Genomic DNA, 15,471 nt, shown 5'->3' on the forward strand with positions numbered 1-15,471 from the left:
TCAAAGCACAGTTTCAAGAATATTGAAACGAGTATTAAGTGCGGTAATAGATTTGTCTCCACATTATATCAAATTTCCAGAAAGAAATGAAGAAAGAGATACAATCAAACAACAATTTTATGAAATAGGTGGATTTCCCAATGTTGTGGGCACAATTGATTGTACTCATGTAAAAATACAATCTCCAGGTAAATTTTTAACTTATACATCTGTTAAATAATTCATGTAGGATGTATGTACCAATTACTAAAAAGTACCATAGGTGTAGAAACACTCAATAAAATTAATCTGTTGCATCCTGTATATACACAAAAATATTAAATGTAACATTCCAAAGAAAAATCAAACAATATAATATACCTTTATAGTTTTAATGGAACATTTTGTTTTATTTTTTAGGAGGAAATGATGCTGAATTATTCCGTAATAGAAAAGGATATTTTTCAATTAATGTGCAAACTGTAGCAGGCCCTGATCTAAAAATAATGAATATTGTTGCACGTTGGCCTGGATCCACACATGATTCTGCTATATTTCAGAATAGTCAGATATCATTGAATTTTGAAATGGGAAGATATCCAAACTGTCTTTTGTTAGGAGATAGTGGATACCGTTTAACGGTAAGAAATTAAACAAAATATTTAATTTGACTTAAAGTTTATTTTTTCCAAAATTCACCTCCACTCTTAACAGAAAGAAATGAAACAAAATATTTAATTGGAATTAAAGTTTATTTTTTTCAAAATTTCCTTCCACTCTGCACTAAGTTCATCACCACCCGTAAAAAGAATAAATATTTATAAAAAAATTATTTTTTCAGGATTATTTGATGACACCGTTTTTAAATCCAAGAACAAATGGTCAAATACAATATAATACAGCACATATTAGAACCAGGAATACTGTTGAAAGACAATATGGTGTTCTAAAAAGAAGATTTCCAGTTCTAGCATTACGAATAAGGCTTAAATTGGAAACTGCCATTGAGGTAATATTAGCCTGTGCTGTGTTACATAGTATTTGTATCATTGAGAAAGAAGAGCAACCACCTCAGGATTTACCTAATGTTGATGAATACATAGATAATGGGCAGATACCTGAAGTAAACAATCAAAATGTACACGGAGTTGTGAGAGACGTTTTAGTGAATACTTATTTTGATTGATTTATTAAATGTATCATTACAAATAAAGTTAAATATAAAATTAGAGTGTAGTAGTTAAGCTATTTATAGTGTTTTTGTTGGTAATTTGTATAACAGTTAAATATAGTATAAATATAGCAGAGCTCACTTTTTAATTTTAAAATAAGTCATTGTTTGTTTGTTTGAGAAGTTTTAGTTAATAATTATGTTAATCTATTTTGTAATATATTAAGATTCAATTATTGTAATTTGTATAACTACAATAAAATTAGAGCTTATTTTTTCTTTTAAATAAGTTCTTGTTTTGTTTCATTATAAGGTGTATAAGAAGTTTTAGTTATTGTTTTAATCGATTTGTAGTATATTAGGAGAAAGAAACTATAAAACTATTGTTATTTAGTTAAATTTTTTGTTTACATGTTTTAGTCATTAAAATTTGTATAACTACAATAAACATAGCAGAGCTTACTTTTTAATTTTGAGATAAGTATTTGTTTGATTTGCAAATTTTCTTCCATGTCCTTCTTTTTCAGAACATGAATTTCCTCTGCCCTCCTATTATCTTCTTTAGTTTTTCTAATATTTTCTTCAAGAAGTTCCCTTTTTTTTTCTTCAGTTATTATTTTTAAGTCATTTAATGATGCAGTTCCCCCTTTAGGTCTTCTTCTCATTGTGTATGGTGTATCCACGATAGTAGTCACCTCTTCTGATGTTGATGGCACTTCTGCTAACACTACAACATCTGGGACACCTTCAATGTTTAGTTCATTGTCCTCCACCATCCACTCCATATTTACAGGTGCCTCATCCTCATCTTCATTAATTTCTGTAATTATTAAAAATATTTATTGCTGCTTGAATTTACTGAAGCAAAGAACTATATATTAAGTTCGATGACAATTTTTTTTGTAATTCAATGAAATTTACTTGAAGAAATAATTAAATCAGTTTCGTTTGAACCTTCGTATAGTGAGGACCGGTGTGTGAGTGTGTCTCGTATTCAATCGAATTTATTTAGGTTTTAATTAGGTTAACGTTAATTTTAAGTTATTAGTTTAGCATTTGTACTGTAAGTATTAATATTTCCTATATTTTTTTTGATAAATACTTAACCCTGGGATGTCCCAGGGTAAAAATGGTGTAGGTGGCAAAGATCCACCTCTACAGGATCAAGTTAATAACGACATGTTAAGTAATATTCACGTCGAAGATATTGTTTTTTCTGAGGTTAATAATTGTAATAATACTCCAAATGTTTTGAATTCCGATTATTCTATTATTAATAATTCCAACATTAAATCTATTGTTAATGATGGCAATAAAAACTTGCCGTCTACAACTCAACAATATAAACAATCAAGTCAGGTTTTAAATACTTCAAATCGATTTAGCGATACTGATACGGGGCCGTATTTTATTTTTGTTCAACATACTGATTTAAATTTAGGTCGTCTTCATCCTATGAAAATAGGAGAAAAATTAAGTTCTCTCGCGGATTACGATAAAAATATAACTGAAATTGTTAGTGTTGGCAGGAATAGAATTAAAATCGAAGTAGATTCGGGACTGGTTGCAAATAGGCTGGTAGAAGAATCTTTTTTTGAAAAAAATAATTTAATTGCATTTATACCTAATTATTTGACAGAAAAAAGAGGTTTAGTTCGCGCTGTTGACACTACTATAAGTGAAAATAAACTCCTAAATATTATAAAATCGAATGTAATGGTCAAAAAAGTCCAAAGAATGACTAGATTAATACAAAAAGACGGTATATCGGAGAGAGTCCCAAGACAGATGATTATTGTTACTTTTGCGGGCAAATTAATTCCTCAATGTATCTACATTAATAAAGTTAGATGCCCGGTCGAGGTATATGTCAGTCCGGTCATGCAATGTTACCAGTGTTTGCGTTATGGTCATTCGGCTACTCAATGTAAATAAAAAAAAAGGTGCAAAAAATGTGGGAATGAAGAAAATAAAGATTGTCCTGAAAAATGTAATACTTTTTGCGTGCATTGTCAAAATAGTGGTCACGAATCAATTTTCAGAGAATGTCCTGAATATCTTAAGCAGAGAAAAACGAAAGAAACTATGGCTAACTTGAACATTTCGTTTAAGGAAGCTCAGAAAATATCTGATAATCCAGGTTATTCCAGCCTAGTTCAGAAAAATAGATTTGCACCGTTAATCAACTCTGACACGGAATTTCCCCCACTAAAATTTGATTCTACTCGTCAGTTCAATTCTGGTACAGTTCATAAGAATAACAATATTCCCAAACGTCATACAACTCCGGTAGTTAGCCCTCCCAAAAAAAGAAAAAATTCAGTATTCCAATTCGGACAACCTGAACCTGTAGATGAATTTGGTAAATTTATTACTCAGCTTAGTGTTTCTCTTAAAAATTTTATTAAACAAAGCTTTCAAGATTTTGTTAATGCTTCTCCAAATGTGGCTTCTAATCTTAAAGTCAATGACATTGAATTTGAGAATAAAATTAAAGAAGTTGTTAATAACATTTTTACTTAAAATTCATGGCTATCAAAGGTATTAAAATTATTCAGTGGAATATTCGATCACTTAACGCTAACAAATATTCTTTACATCAGTTACTTCTTGAAGAACATTTTGATATAGCAGTTTTATCGGAAACTTGGTCCAAACCCTCAGATAATGTTTGTTTTAGTAATTTTAATATAGTAAGTAAAAGTAGAGCTAACGGATACGGTGGAGTAGCTATACTTATATCAAATAACATCAATTACGAACCTATTTCATTTGTTAATAATTTCAATCAAAACTTGGAAGTTTGTGGCGTAAACGTTAGTATTGACAAGAAAAAGTATACGATTTTAAGTTTATCATCATCATTGGTGCTACAGCCCTATAAAAGAGCCTCGACCTTCCCAAGTCTATTACGCCAGTCAGTTCTATCCATTGCCAACTGTTGCCAGTTTGCTGCGCCTATTTGTCTACCATCCTCATCTACACCATCCCTCCATCTGAGTTTTGGTCTACCCCTTTTTCTACTTCCCACAGGTTGTGACATAAGGATTCTTCTAGGAGGGTTGTTCTGCTGTGATCTTGCCAGATGTCCTGCCCATCTTAGTCTTCCTATTTTTATAAAGGATACTACGTCTTTACCACCAAATATATGTTTATATCTGTGATATATCTCGTGGTTGTACCTCCTTCTCCAAACACCATTTTCACAGATGCCACCAAATATTCTTCTCAGGATCCTTCGTTCAAATATAAGCAGGAGATTTTCATCTGCCTTGGAAATGGTCCATGCCTCAGACCCATATGTCAACACTGGCTGTATAAGGGTTTTGTATATGGTTATTTTTGTTTTTTGGCTTAAGTTTCTGCTTCTCATATGTCTACTCAGTCCAAAATAGCATTTGTTTGCTAGGATTATTCTTCGCTTGATTTCTTCAGTCATGACGTTCTCCTTGGTGATCAGGGAGCCCAAGTATGTGAATTTGTCCACCACTTCAAAGGTAGAATTATCAACCGTGAGTTGGTGGCCGATGTTTCTGGCTCTATTGTTGGGTGTTGATGCCATTATCTTAGTTTTATTTTCATTTACTTGCAGGCCCATATTTTTTGAGGCGTGTGACAAGGTGGTATACATTTTTTAAGTTTATACCGATTTTAAGTTTATACCGACCAGTAAAAGCAAAAGTATCAGTGCAAGATTATGTCAATCTTTTTTCACAAATTAACAATGACTGTATTATTTCTGGGGATTTTAATGCGCACCACGGATTATGGGGATCAAGTGCATGTTCTTCAGAGGGTAATATATTAGTGGAAGCCTTGGATTCTTTTCCTCATTTAATTATCGTAAACGATGGATCGGCTACTAGGGCTACTCCTCCAGGTCATGCCAAATCTGTTGTAGATCTCACCATTTTATCCTCCAATTTATGCTCAACTTTTGACTGGACTGTTATACAAGATACATATGGATCCGATCACTTTCCTATTCGAATGTCTATCAATAATATTAAAATAGAAAATGCGAGGATTATATCTACGGTTAAGTGGTCGATGGCTAATGCTAACTGGGAGCAATTCAGGCTTACCATAGAGGAAGCGCTCACATTGAAGCCAGTTATTAATAATACTAACGAGATGATTTTATTGTTATTAGATTCTATTACAAATGCAGCGAACAAATCTTGCACTCCAATTAAACAGTCAACTAAACCTGTAAAAGTTCCTCCATGGTGGGATGAGGAGTGTCTAGCTGCTTCAATTTTAAGGAAAAATTCTTTTAAAAAGTTTAAATCTAATCTAACTCTTTTGAATTTTAATGAATATAAAAGAAACGAGACTATGTGTAAACGTACTTTTCGCTTAAAAGCTAAATCTAGCTGGGTACAGTATTGCTCTTCTCTTAATAGACAAACCCCTTCATCAGACATTTGGAAAAGGGTAAATAAAATTCAGTGTCAGAAAAAAATTATCATTAACGATGAATCAGCAGTTTTTATCTATTTTATGTATTAACAACTTTTATCTAAAATTGCTCCCGACTCTGTTCATCTACCAATAAATATACCAGAGAACCATATCGATGCCCACTTTTTACTCACTCCTATCACTCCTAGGGAACTTACAGCAAACATTAAAATTTCAAAAAATACGTCTCCAGGTATGGACGGTATAAACTACCTCATGTTAATAAATCTTCCCGAAATTGCTATAGATTATCTCGAGGGGTTCGAGCGAAAACCCGATAAATGACAAAATTATGAAATCCGGTATTTTTATTTCTTCTGTATTAAAAACACGTCTTCTATCACTGAAAAATTTTTTAAATTGATATTAACATTTTTAAGCTCAATAATTGATAAAAACCAAACATGGTAAAAACCGTTAACTCGTATTTTTAAATAACACCAACCCGATATATAACTTTACTGATAAAAAATACTTTGAAGTAAATATATTTATAATATGAGAATCCGGTAGAATCATTTATCTTCTTTTCCTGTGTAAAGTTACTAATTTTATTAGAAATATTTCTGAGTTAAAAACAGATAATTAATTTTATCGGAAATAGAAATTCATAATAAATTTCTGAAATATAAAATCAGTTCTAGGAAAAATAAGCTAGAACAACTTAACTGCTTTCTTTTTAAAAGAAATTCACAAGTTAAGATTTTAAAAATATATAAATACATTTATCGGATATGAAGATTACAAAGCTGTTAATTTTAACAAAATATATTCATGCGAAAATCCAATAAAGAATTTTATACTACGACACTTTATTAAATTTCAGCACATTTTTGTCCTGCGAAAACCCAGTAAATCAATTTTAGGTTACACGAAGTACAACGATTTACCTTTTTGGGTCGGTAGTTCTGATTAGTTCGCTCATGTCTGAACTTGATTACGGACGTTGCGTTCTCTAACAAGTATAGTTTGATGTTGAATTGTGATGAACTCTGTAGAAATTACTGGAGTCTAGATTTTAAATCTAGAAAAAATTTTATTTTGCACAATATAACTGTAAAACAAATTATGACTAGACTTGTCCTTAAAACTTCCAAAAGAAAGGAACGAAAATTTAGCAAGAAATGTTTCTTTCCACTAGCTAACAACGAACGGATTCCAGTGTGCCAAAAGTTTTTTACAAAAACGCTGTGTATATCCCCAGATGTTATAATAAATGCTGTAGCTAACAGTGATTCTACTGGTTGCTATTCTAAAGAAGACAATCGCGGAAAACAGGAACCAGTTAACACAACAAAGGCTGAAGATGTTCAATTTGTTAAAAGTCGTATTGAATCCTTTTCGGTCATGGAATCTCATTATACCCGAAAGGATACCATTAGAAAATACTTAGATCCCACTCTAAATATCAAAAAAATGTACCAGCTTTACTTAGATAACTGCATCGAAAATAATCGAGACCCTGTTGCTTTACGTAAATATCAATCTATTTTTTGTGAAGAGTATAATCATAAGTTTTTTCACGCCAAAAAAGGACCAGTGTTTTATCTGTGCTAAATATGCTAAGGCTGATCTACAGCAGCAGAGAAAAAACCTTGAAATAATCTACGAAGAACATAAAAAAACAAACGAAATTTGTCAGGCCGCTAAAAGAATAGATAAAGACACGACATTTATGTCTGTAACATTGGATTTACAAGCAATTTTACACATACCCAAAGGATCTATTAGTCAATTACACTATCGTAGAAAATTGGTAGTATACAATCTTACTATTTGGGAATCACCGCTACCCAATAACGCATATTGCTTGTGCTGGAATGAAATGCATGGCAAAAAGGGTAGTTCTGAAATCGGAACTTGTATGTATTACTATTTAAGTGAATGCTTAAGACCTGAGGTTAAGCATGTAACAATTTTTTCAGATACTTGTAGAGGTCAAAACCGCAATCAGTTTATAGCCGTACTGCTGTTGTGGATCGTACAAAATATCGACCAATTGGAAATTATAGAACAAAAGTTCTTAGAAGCAGGACATACTTATATGGAAGTGGATTCTATGTACTCGGCAATAGAATCTGCAAGTAAACATGTAAATGTAACTTGCATGAATGACGAAAAATATATTTCAAACAGCAAGAAAACAGAAAATGAAGACAGTAGACAATGTGAAACATAATATAGGCCCATACAAGGTAAAAGAAATAAAATTTAATGAATTTTTAGAATTAAAGTCACTTGCAGCAAATATATTGCAAAACAGAACAGTAGATTCTGACGGTAATACTGTGCAGTGGTTAAAAATCAAGAGACTAAAATATATTAAAGGTTAAAGAAGGAAAATTTTTTTCAACTACGATCTATCAGAAGAATTAAAGTGTTTAAACATATCAGAAGATATTGGTTTGAATTCAAAAAAAAACTCCTACTCTACGGTCTAAAAGGCAAAAACAAATTTTATCCCAAAAAGCAACCCTAGACTTACCAACTCCGGGTAATTTACCAAAGTTATACAAAAGTACTCTTCCAATAAGCGAAGCAAAAAAAAAAAAAAGGATTTAATGAAGATGTGCCAAGAAAACATTTTTCCGGAAGAGCTGCATGCTTGGATATCAAGTTTAAAAACAGGGAATAATGTCTTAGATCGAATTCCAGACGTAATGATGGGAGAAGAATCGGAAGAAGAAGATATTACCTTTTAATTTCCTAAAAAGAATGTAGATTATTATCTGTTTTATTTGAATAAAATACAGTTCATTTTTATTTTATAATTAACAAAATTAAAAATAAAAACCAATAAAATCAAATGTTGTACTCATTCAGCGAGGAAAAACCTGATAAAAATCATGTTTTATTTTTTTTTGTAAATACCTTTTAAAAAGTTAAACTAAAAATAAATTATTCTAACTAAACATTAAATTCTCTACTGTTTGGCTTTAACAAATATTTGAAACAACTTCCTATGACGATTTTAAAGCCTCTTCAATGTTACGAAAATCTTTAATCGCGATTATCTCCAAACAATGATTTTGTTAGTTATCGGGTTTTCGCTCGAACCCCTCGATCTATGCAAAATATTAAACAACATTTTACTAAAAGGAGATAATTGTGATTCTCTTAAGCAATGTCTGGTCATTCCTATACCTAAAATAAATGATCGTACTTCTTTAAGACCCATTTCTCTGATGTCATGTCTATTAAAAACACTTGAACGGGTCCTTAAAACTAGATTGGAAAGGTGGTGTGAAAAAGAAGGCATATTCCCGGTAGCTCAGTTAGGTTTTCGGAGAAATAAAGGAACCATCGACTGTCTGTCACAATTAACTACTGATATCCAATTGTCCTACTCAAATAATAATTATTTGGCAGCACTTTTTCTAGATATTTCGGGAGCATATGATAATGTTATCTTAAACTTACTTTTCGAAAAACTAAGACATATAGGAGTCCCAACTAGATGTGCACAGGTATTGGTTAATCTATTTGTTAATAGACAAGTATTCATTCGGTGCAATAATAAAGTGATTGGTCCAAGGTTAGTTTTTCAAGGTTTGCCGCAGGGATCTGTGCTTAGTCCTCTCTTGTTTAATCTATACACTATGGATCTACATGGTATGGAAATTAATTGTAATATTTTACAATACGCCGATGATTTCTGTCTTTATACTTCTAAAAATTCTTATCAGGAATGTATTGATTCAATAAAACGAATTATGTACAGTGCAAGAGAATACTTTCTTAACCAAGGGTTGGAACTTACTTCGAATAAATCCGCTGTGGTGTTGTTTACCCGTCATCGCTTACCGAATATATCCAGCATTAGAATTGATAATCTAAGTATACCGGTCCAAAAACACTATACTTATCTTGGCGTCACACTTGATACTAAATTAACATGGGAAGAACATATTAATAACTGTTTAATTAAATGCGAAAAAAGTCTAAATATTTTAAAAGTAGTTAACCGTCACCAATGGGGCGCTGATCCTAAGGTTAATCTAATGTTTTATAGGGCATATACCAGGTCAGTTCTTGACTATGGTTGCTTTTTATATGGGTCTGCTACAAATACTAGACTTAAAAAATTAGACCGAATCCAGTACAAAGCTCTACGTTTGGTTTTAGGTGCACTTAAATCTACGCCTACCGAAAATCTATTAGCTGAATGTATGGAACCTCCACTACATTTAAGACGTCTTTTTTAGCTGAAAAGTTTATCCTTAAATGTCAAAGTAATAACCAATCCTACCTATTGCAAAAAATATCCGACATATCTGTGTCTAATTTAGTTGACAAATGGTGGCATAACAAAAATTCTCCAACTTTAGCTATAGCATTTCCTAATGTTTCTTCCTATTTAGAAATCCCAGCTGAAACTAATTTCTTCCAATCTAATTTCAATATTCTTTATCCCCAAACCAAAGTTTATTTCCCTACTTTTGATGATAACAACGCTATTCAACTTCAGAAACAACTTGCCAAATTTGATAAGCCATATAGGATTTTCACAGATGGGTCAAAATCCATTTTGGGAGTTGGTTGTGCGGTATATATCCAAAACAATCAAGAACACATTATGTTTACCAACAATGTTCCATTTATTCCGCAGAACTGTATGCAATATATCAAGCTCTGGAATGGACTATCGAGAAAAGAATGTCTGATCAACAAATAGTAATCATGTCGGATTCAAAATCTGCGTTGTCTGCTTTAGATAATTCGAATAAGCATTTATACAAAAACAGTATTATCGTCAAAATTTTAGAAAATCAACTAAAGCTATTTGAAAGAAATAATTCAGTCTCTTTCATTTGGGTAAAAGGACATGCTGGTATCTCGGGTAACATCAAAGCAGATTTTTTTGCTAAAGAAGCGGCTTCAAAAGGATTAGAAATTAGTTGGTTCAATAGAAGTGATTTAGTTTCGCTGCGTAAACAAGAATTAAAAGAAAACTGGGAAATTGAATGGAATGCTTTTTGTTACAGACAACAACCTTTATACAAAAATTCACCCTGTTTTACCTACTGTGCCTTTTGCGAAAAGAAGTCATCCCAGTAGAAGAGTATATTCAATGTTTGTTAGATGCCTTGTTAATCATGCTACTGTGAAAGCCTATCTCCATAGATTTAATTTAAGTGAAACCGAACTTTGTGATTGTAATGGTAACACTGACGATATCAATCATTGGATGTTCGGGTGCATATATAATGATGCTGCTATTAAGTATCTATTGGAAAATCTGATAAAAGAACAAATACCTCTTCCTCAGTGTCAATCTTCCATTTTATATATCTCTCGTCATAATATTAGGTTTAACCAAATTTTTTGGGAATATTTAAAAAGGACTAAAAGAAAAATTTAGGATGGAATGTGTAATGTGAATGAATAATTCTAGCTTTGTTCCCTCTGTCTATCCTTATGTTATATAGTTACCTCCTAGCCGTTGCCTGTCTTGTGTTGTAATAAAGTCGCTATGAAAGGCACCTTAGCGTGAAAAGTATTCCTACATTATGTAATCCCTTGTTGGTTCTAAATATTTACTTTAAGTTGGTTAGGGCACTGAATGAAACGAATGAATGTATGGTTTTTTTATCAATCTACTGATTCTTGTGTTACTGACACTACATTATATTTTTAATCTACCTCTATGCGAAGTACTATTTTGTTAACAAATGCAATAGGTCAATACATCATTAACAAATTCAAGTAGTCAAATACATTATCGTGGCTAAATGGATCAAGTTATCCAAAGCCATTAATTAAACAAAAAAAAAATAATTAAATAATGGTGATACAAATAACATGATGTTTACTGTATGAATCCACAAGGAAACTAAGAGCAGTAACAGATGACAAGCGGTCGACGCGCCTTCAGAAACAGCGCGGTTGTAACTTACTAAGAAATGAAGCTGCTTATTTGCATGAAAACGCGCCTTTCGAAAAACGCGCAGTCGCCGCTGAGCAACCGCTCGGGACTTTGTGTCCGCGCCTTCAACACAAAACGCGCGGTTGACAAAGTACATTGGAACACATCGGCCTATGCAGTTGGAAGGCGCAGTTTGTGCAGTGTGGTGTATTATCAGTTATAATTTAATAATCTAAAAATATCAAAAATATGGGCGAAGAATTTAATACAGATAAATTCATTGATGAAATTCAAAAAAGACCAGCCATTTGGGACATGACTAATAGCGAATATAGCAATAAAATTATTAAAAAAAACGCTTGGGAGGAGATAGTGTTAATTTTTTGCCACAACGAAGATACCGATGAAAAGAAAAAAATATTAAGTAAGAACTTTTTTTATTATTGTTTTTTTACAATTCAAATCATGCTATTTTGCCAGTCCACTTTGCCTTCATTAACGAAATAATGCATAAATTTTTTTCGTACATTTTCTGTCACTCTTCCAGTGCGTCGAGTGGAGGATTGTTGTAGATTAGTTAGCGGTGCTGTATAAAGCGTCTCTTCAAACGTAGAACCATCTCTTTGCCTAACATAATTGTGGAGTACGCAAATAGCTTTCACAATATCTTCAGCGAAATTAATATTTACATCTAACGGTCGATGTAATATTCGCCATTTGTTGCACATGATACCAAATGTACATTCGATATACCGTCTTGCAAGAGTTAAACGATAATTAAAAATTTTTTTTTTCGTACGTGAGTAATTTTCCACCAAATGGTTTCATTAAATTTTCCATCAGAGCAAAAGCTTCATCACCCACTATTACATAGGGCACAATGGACCCACCTGTTATTGCCGTTGGTTCAGGAATGTTCAGTGTCTTCTCCATAAGCATTCTGTACAATGTAGATTCTTGAAATACTCCCGAGTCGCTATTTTTCCCATATGCACCAATATCAACCCATGTAAAACAATAATTTGCATCACACAATGCTAGTAGTAGTAGTGAGAAAAAGTGTTTATAATTATAATATAGTGAAGCAGACTGTGCCGGTTGGAATAACCGTATATGTTTCCCATCGATTGCGCCAATGCAGTTAGGAAACTTAGCGTGTTTCTCAAACCCGTTAGCAATTTCTCTCCATTTATCTGCTGTGGGTATTTCCATTACTACAGTTTTTAGTTCTCTCCATAACACTTTACATACTTCATGAATTATTCCTGCCACAGTAGACCTTCCAATCTTATAAGAATAATGTAATTCACCCATAGAACATCCACTTGCCAAATATCTGCAACAAAGTAACAATATTTTATCTATTACAGGAACATCATTACAAAAAAATGGAAGAGCATAAGGGATCACTATGTCAAACAAGACAAAAAAAACAAGATGCTAAAATCGGGCTCCGGCGCAAAACCAACAAGCACGTACATTCATTATAATAGGTTGAGGTTCCTGCAAAACTCAGTTCAAAAAAATGTTACTGAAAGTAACTTCGGTCCAGAAGTACATGCAGAACTTCCAATATCAGAAGTGGAAAATGGTAGTGTGCAGAATTCGTCTTTGGAAGCGACTGTTTCTACACCTACAGGGGAACGCCAAAAAACAAAAAAACTTAAACTTCATCCGGCTGATCAGCACTTTGCTAATATATTAGAAAAAAGTTTAGCACAAAGACAAGTGCCAGACAAACAGGATGAACAAGATGAAGATAAATTATTCTGTTTGTCTCTTTTTAAAGAAATAAAGAAAATACCGGAGAATAAACGTTTAAAAACAAAAATTGATATATATAATTTAATATTGCAAAAACAGACGCCCGAGCCAGAGAAAATTTTCCCAAGTACGTCTAATTATATGAGTTCAGCACCGCCATTACCAAGGTATTCTATACCACACACTCAGCAGTATTGCCCGGCTATTCCATCATCTCAACCTAGTTATACACCTGGACGTGGGACATATACAAGTTACAACGATTCCATTTTTTCTCCAAGTAATGAACAGTTACAAGATATGAGTATGACATCACCAGCTTCCACAGTTGCCACTTACTCCTCACAGGAATCCGAATTAGATTTATTTATTGACAATTAAAGGTATTATATCTAGTCGTTTTGAATCTAATTTTAAGATAGTAAAACCCGCAATTTTTTTATTTTTATTTTTTATGATTCATTAAAATACGTTATATATAAATATATATATATATATATATATATATATATATATATATATATAATTAATAGTATAAATATAATTACCTTGGCGTTATTATGAGTTTTTCTTCTGGTGAAATACAATATCGTACTGCATTGACACTGGCTGTTATTTCATGTCTAATAAGTGCTAACAGTGCATCAAATGATGTCGTCGACATCCGAAAGTAATTAAAAAATTTAGGTCCATGTTGCCTGAGATTTGGGTAGAGGGTAATGTATAAACTATTCGTTAACCGGTTTCTTAGAATTGGATGCACCCAATACCTCCTTCGTCTTTGCTGACGTCGTTTCATCCTTCTATATAACACCCAAAAGCACACCGCTGATTCAATGTCCATCGTCGATGAAAACTTATACACTACTATTTTCTATTTTGTAGCGCTACATGTGAACACTACCGAAAAGGGCAACAAGCAGTCAACGCGCGTTAAAGGCGCCTCGGCCGCTTGTCATCTGTGGCCACCCTAAGTTCCTGTAGCTGGCTGTACACCATGTATCACAAAAAATTTAAGTAAAAATCATTTATAAAAGGTATATAAAGTTTATATAGTACCTTTTATAAAGGATTTTTACTTAAATTTACTGTATGAATGTTTAATTAGTACTACTGGTTTTTGGTTCTCTATCTGGCACTATTCAGGACCAGTTCACATAAAATGTGTTTAAAATTGAACAATTGCTATATACAACAGTTTTATTGATAAACTTACTAATGTTAGTATCCACTTGTTGGTCACAATCCCTAACATTTAGAATGCCTGTGGCACCCCTACCCATCATGTTGATGACCTCCTCCAGAATGGGATCTTCCTTTATATCTGGTGGACCTCCACCTGTAGCTAATACTGATTTCTGCTTACTTCGGTAAACTTTAGCCTCAGTTTTTAATTTGGCAAATACTTTTTTTAAGCTATCCACATTCCTAGAATTTTTTTGTTTAAATATTTAACATTACAAATACAAGTAAAAGTACTTACCGGTTATTTGTGCCAGTAGCATTAAAGGTACAAGTTACTTTTTGCCACGCATTGTCTTTCATTTTATTACTTGCACCATCAGTTTTCTTTGACATTATTATATCAAATTTCTTTACCAATTCAACCAATTTCATCTTCTCTTCTTTGGTAAAATTGGTACTTCTGTCCCTTTTTTTTATCTTCCATGATAATTATATTATTACACTAAACTAATTTATAACTAGATTTAATTCCTACAACTAGTGTGAATCTATAATAATCTACAACTACTGTGATACTGACTATCCTAAAATTATAATTAAATTTTAATAATATAAAACAACAATCTACTGCTACTACACTAAACTAATTTATAACTAGATTCAATTCCTACAATTACTGTGATAATCTATAATAATAATAATAATCTAATAATATCATATAATAATCTACAGCTACTGTGATAATGACTATCCTAAAATATTAATTATATAAAACAACAATCTACTATTAGAGGATCAACCAGAGAATAATACCTAACGAACAATTTTTGAATTTTTTATTTGCGATTTTGTGGTTAAAAACTACAAATAATTTCTTCTTTTCCTACAAGGAATAAGGTATTTGTCCACTTTTTACCATCATTAAGTTAGGTACGCACGAAATATATAATGTTGCCAGAATTACAACTTCCTAACAAAGTGTTTCCTAGTTTCCGATGCTTTTGTTGGTGAATATCAATATATGTACTAGGTATTGCCTAAC

The 15,471-nt window shown here is 32.2% G+C and overlaps 1 protein-coding gene across 1 annotated transcript; it reads right to left on the reverse strand.

The window, feature by feature from the left end:
- Positions 1-1,566: 1,566 nt before the first annotated feature.
- On the reverse strand, positions 1,567-15,104 carry LOC140449514 (uncharacterized). Its single transcript, XM_072542708.1, has 3 exons — positions 14,728-15,104; positions 14,461-14,672; positions 1,567-1,970 (listed from the first exon to the last, which is right to left on the reverse strand). Exons 1-3 carry the CDS (start codon positions 14,859-14,861, stop codon positions 1,567-1,569), a joined length of 750 nt encoding a protein of 249 aa, XP_072398809.1. The 5' UTR covers positions 14,862-15,104.
- Between the last annotated feature and the right edge of the window lie 367 nt (positions 15,105-15,471).

Source organism: Diabrotica undecimpunctata, chromosome 9, assembly GCF_040954645.1.
Source record: "Diabrotica undecimpunctata isolate CICGRU chromosome 9, icDiaUnde3, whole genome shotgun sequence".
NCBI lineage: Eukaryota > Metazoa > Arthropoda > Insecta > Coleoptera > Chrysomelidae > Diabrotica > Diabrotica undecimpunctata.

Coding starts and splice junctions, on each gene's coding strand:
- LOC140449514 (XM_072542708.1), bottom strand. CDS start 14,861: ATGAAATTGGTTGAATTGGTAAAGAAATTTGATATAATAATGTCAAAG. Junction 14,673..14,727: donor GCTACTGGCACAAATAACCG/GTAAGTACTTTT, acceptor AAAAAATTCTAG/GAATGTGGATAGCTTAAAAA. Junction 1,971..14,460: donor ACAAGTGGATACTAACATTA/GTAAGTTTATCA, acceptor TAATAATTACAG/AAATTAATGAAGATGAGGAT.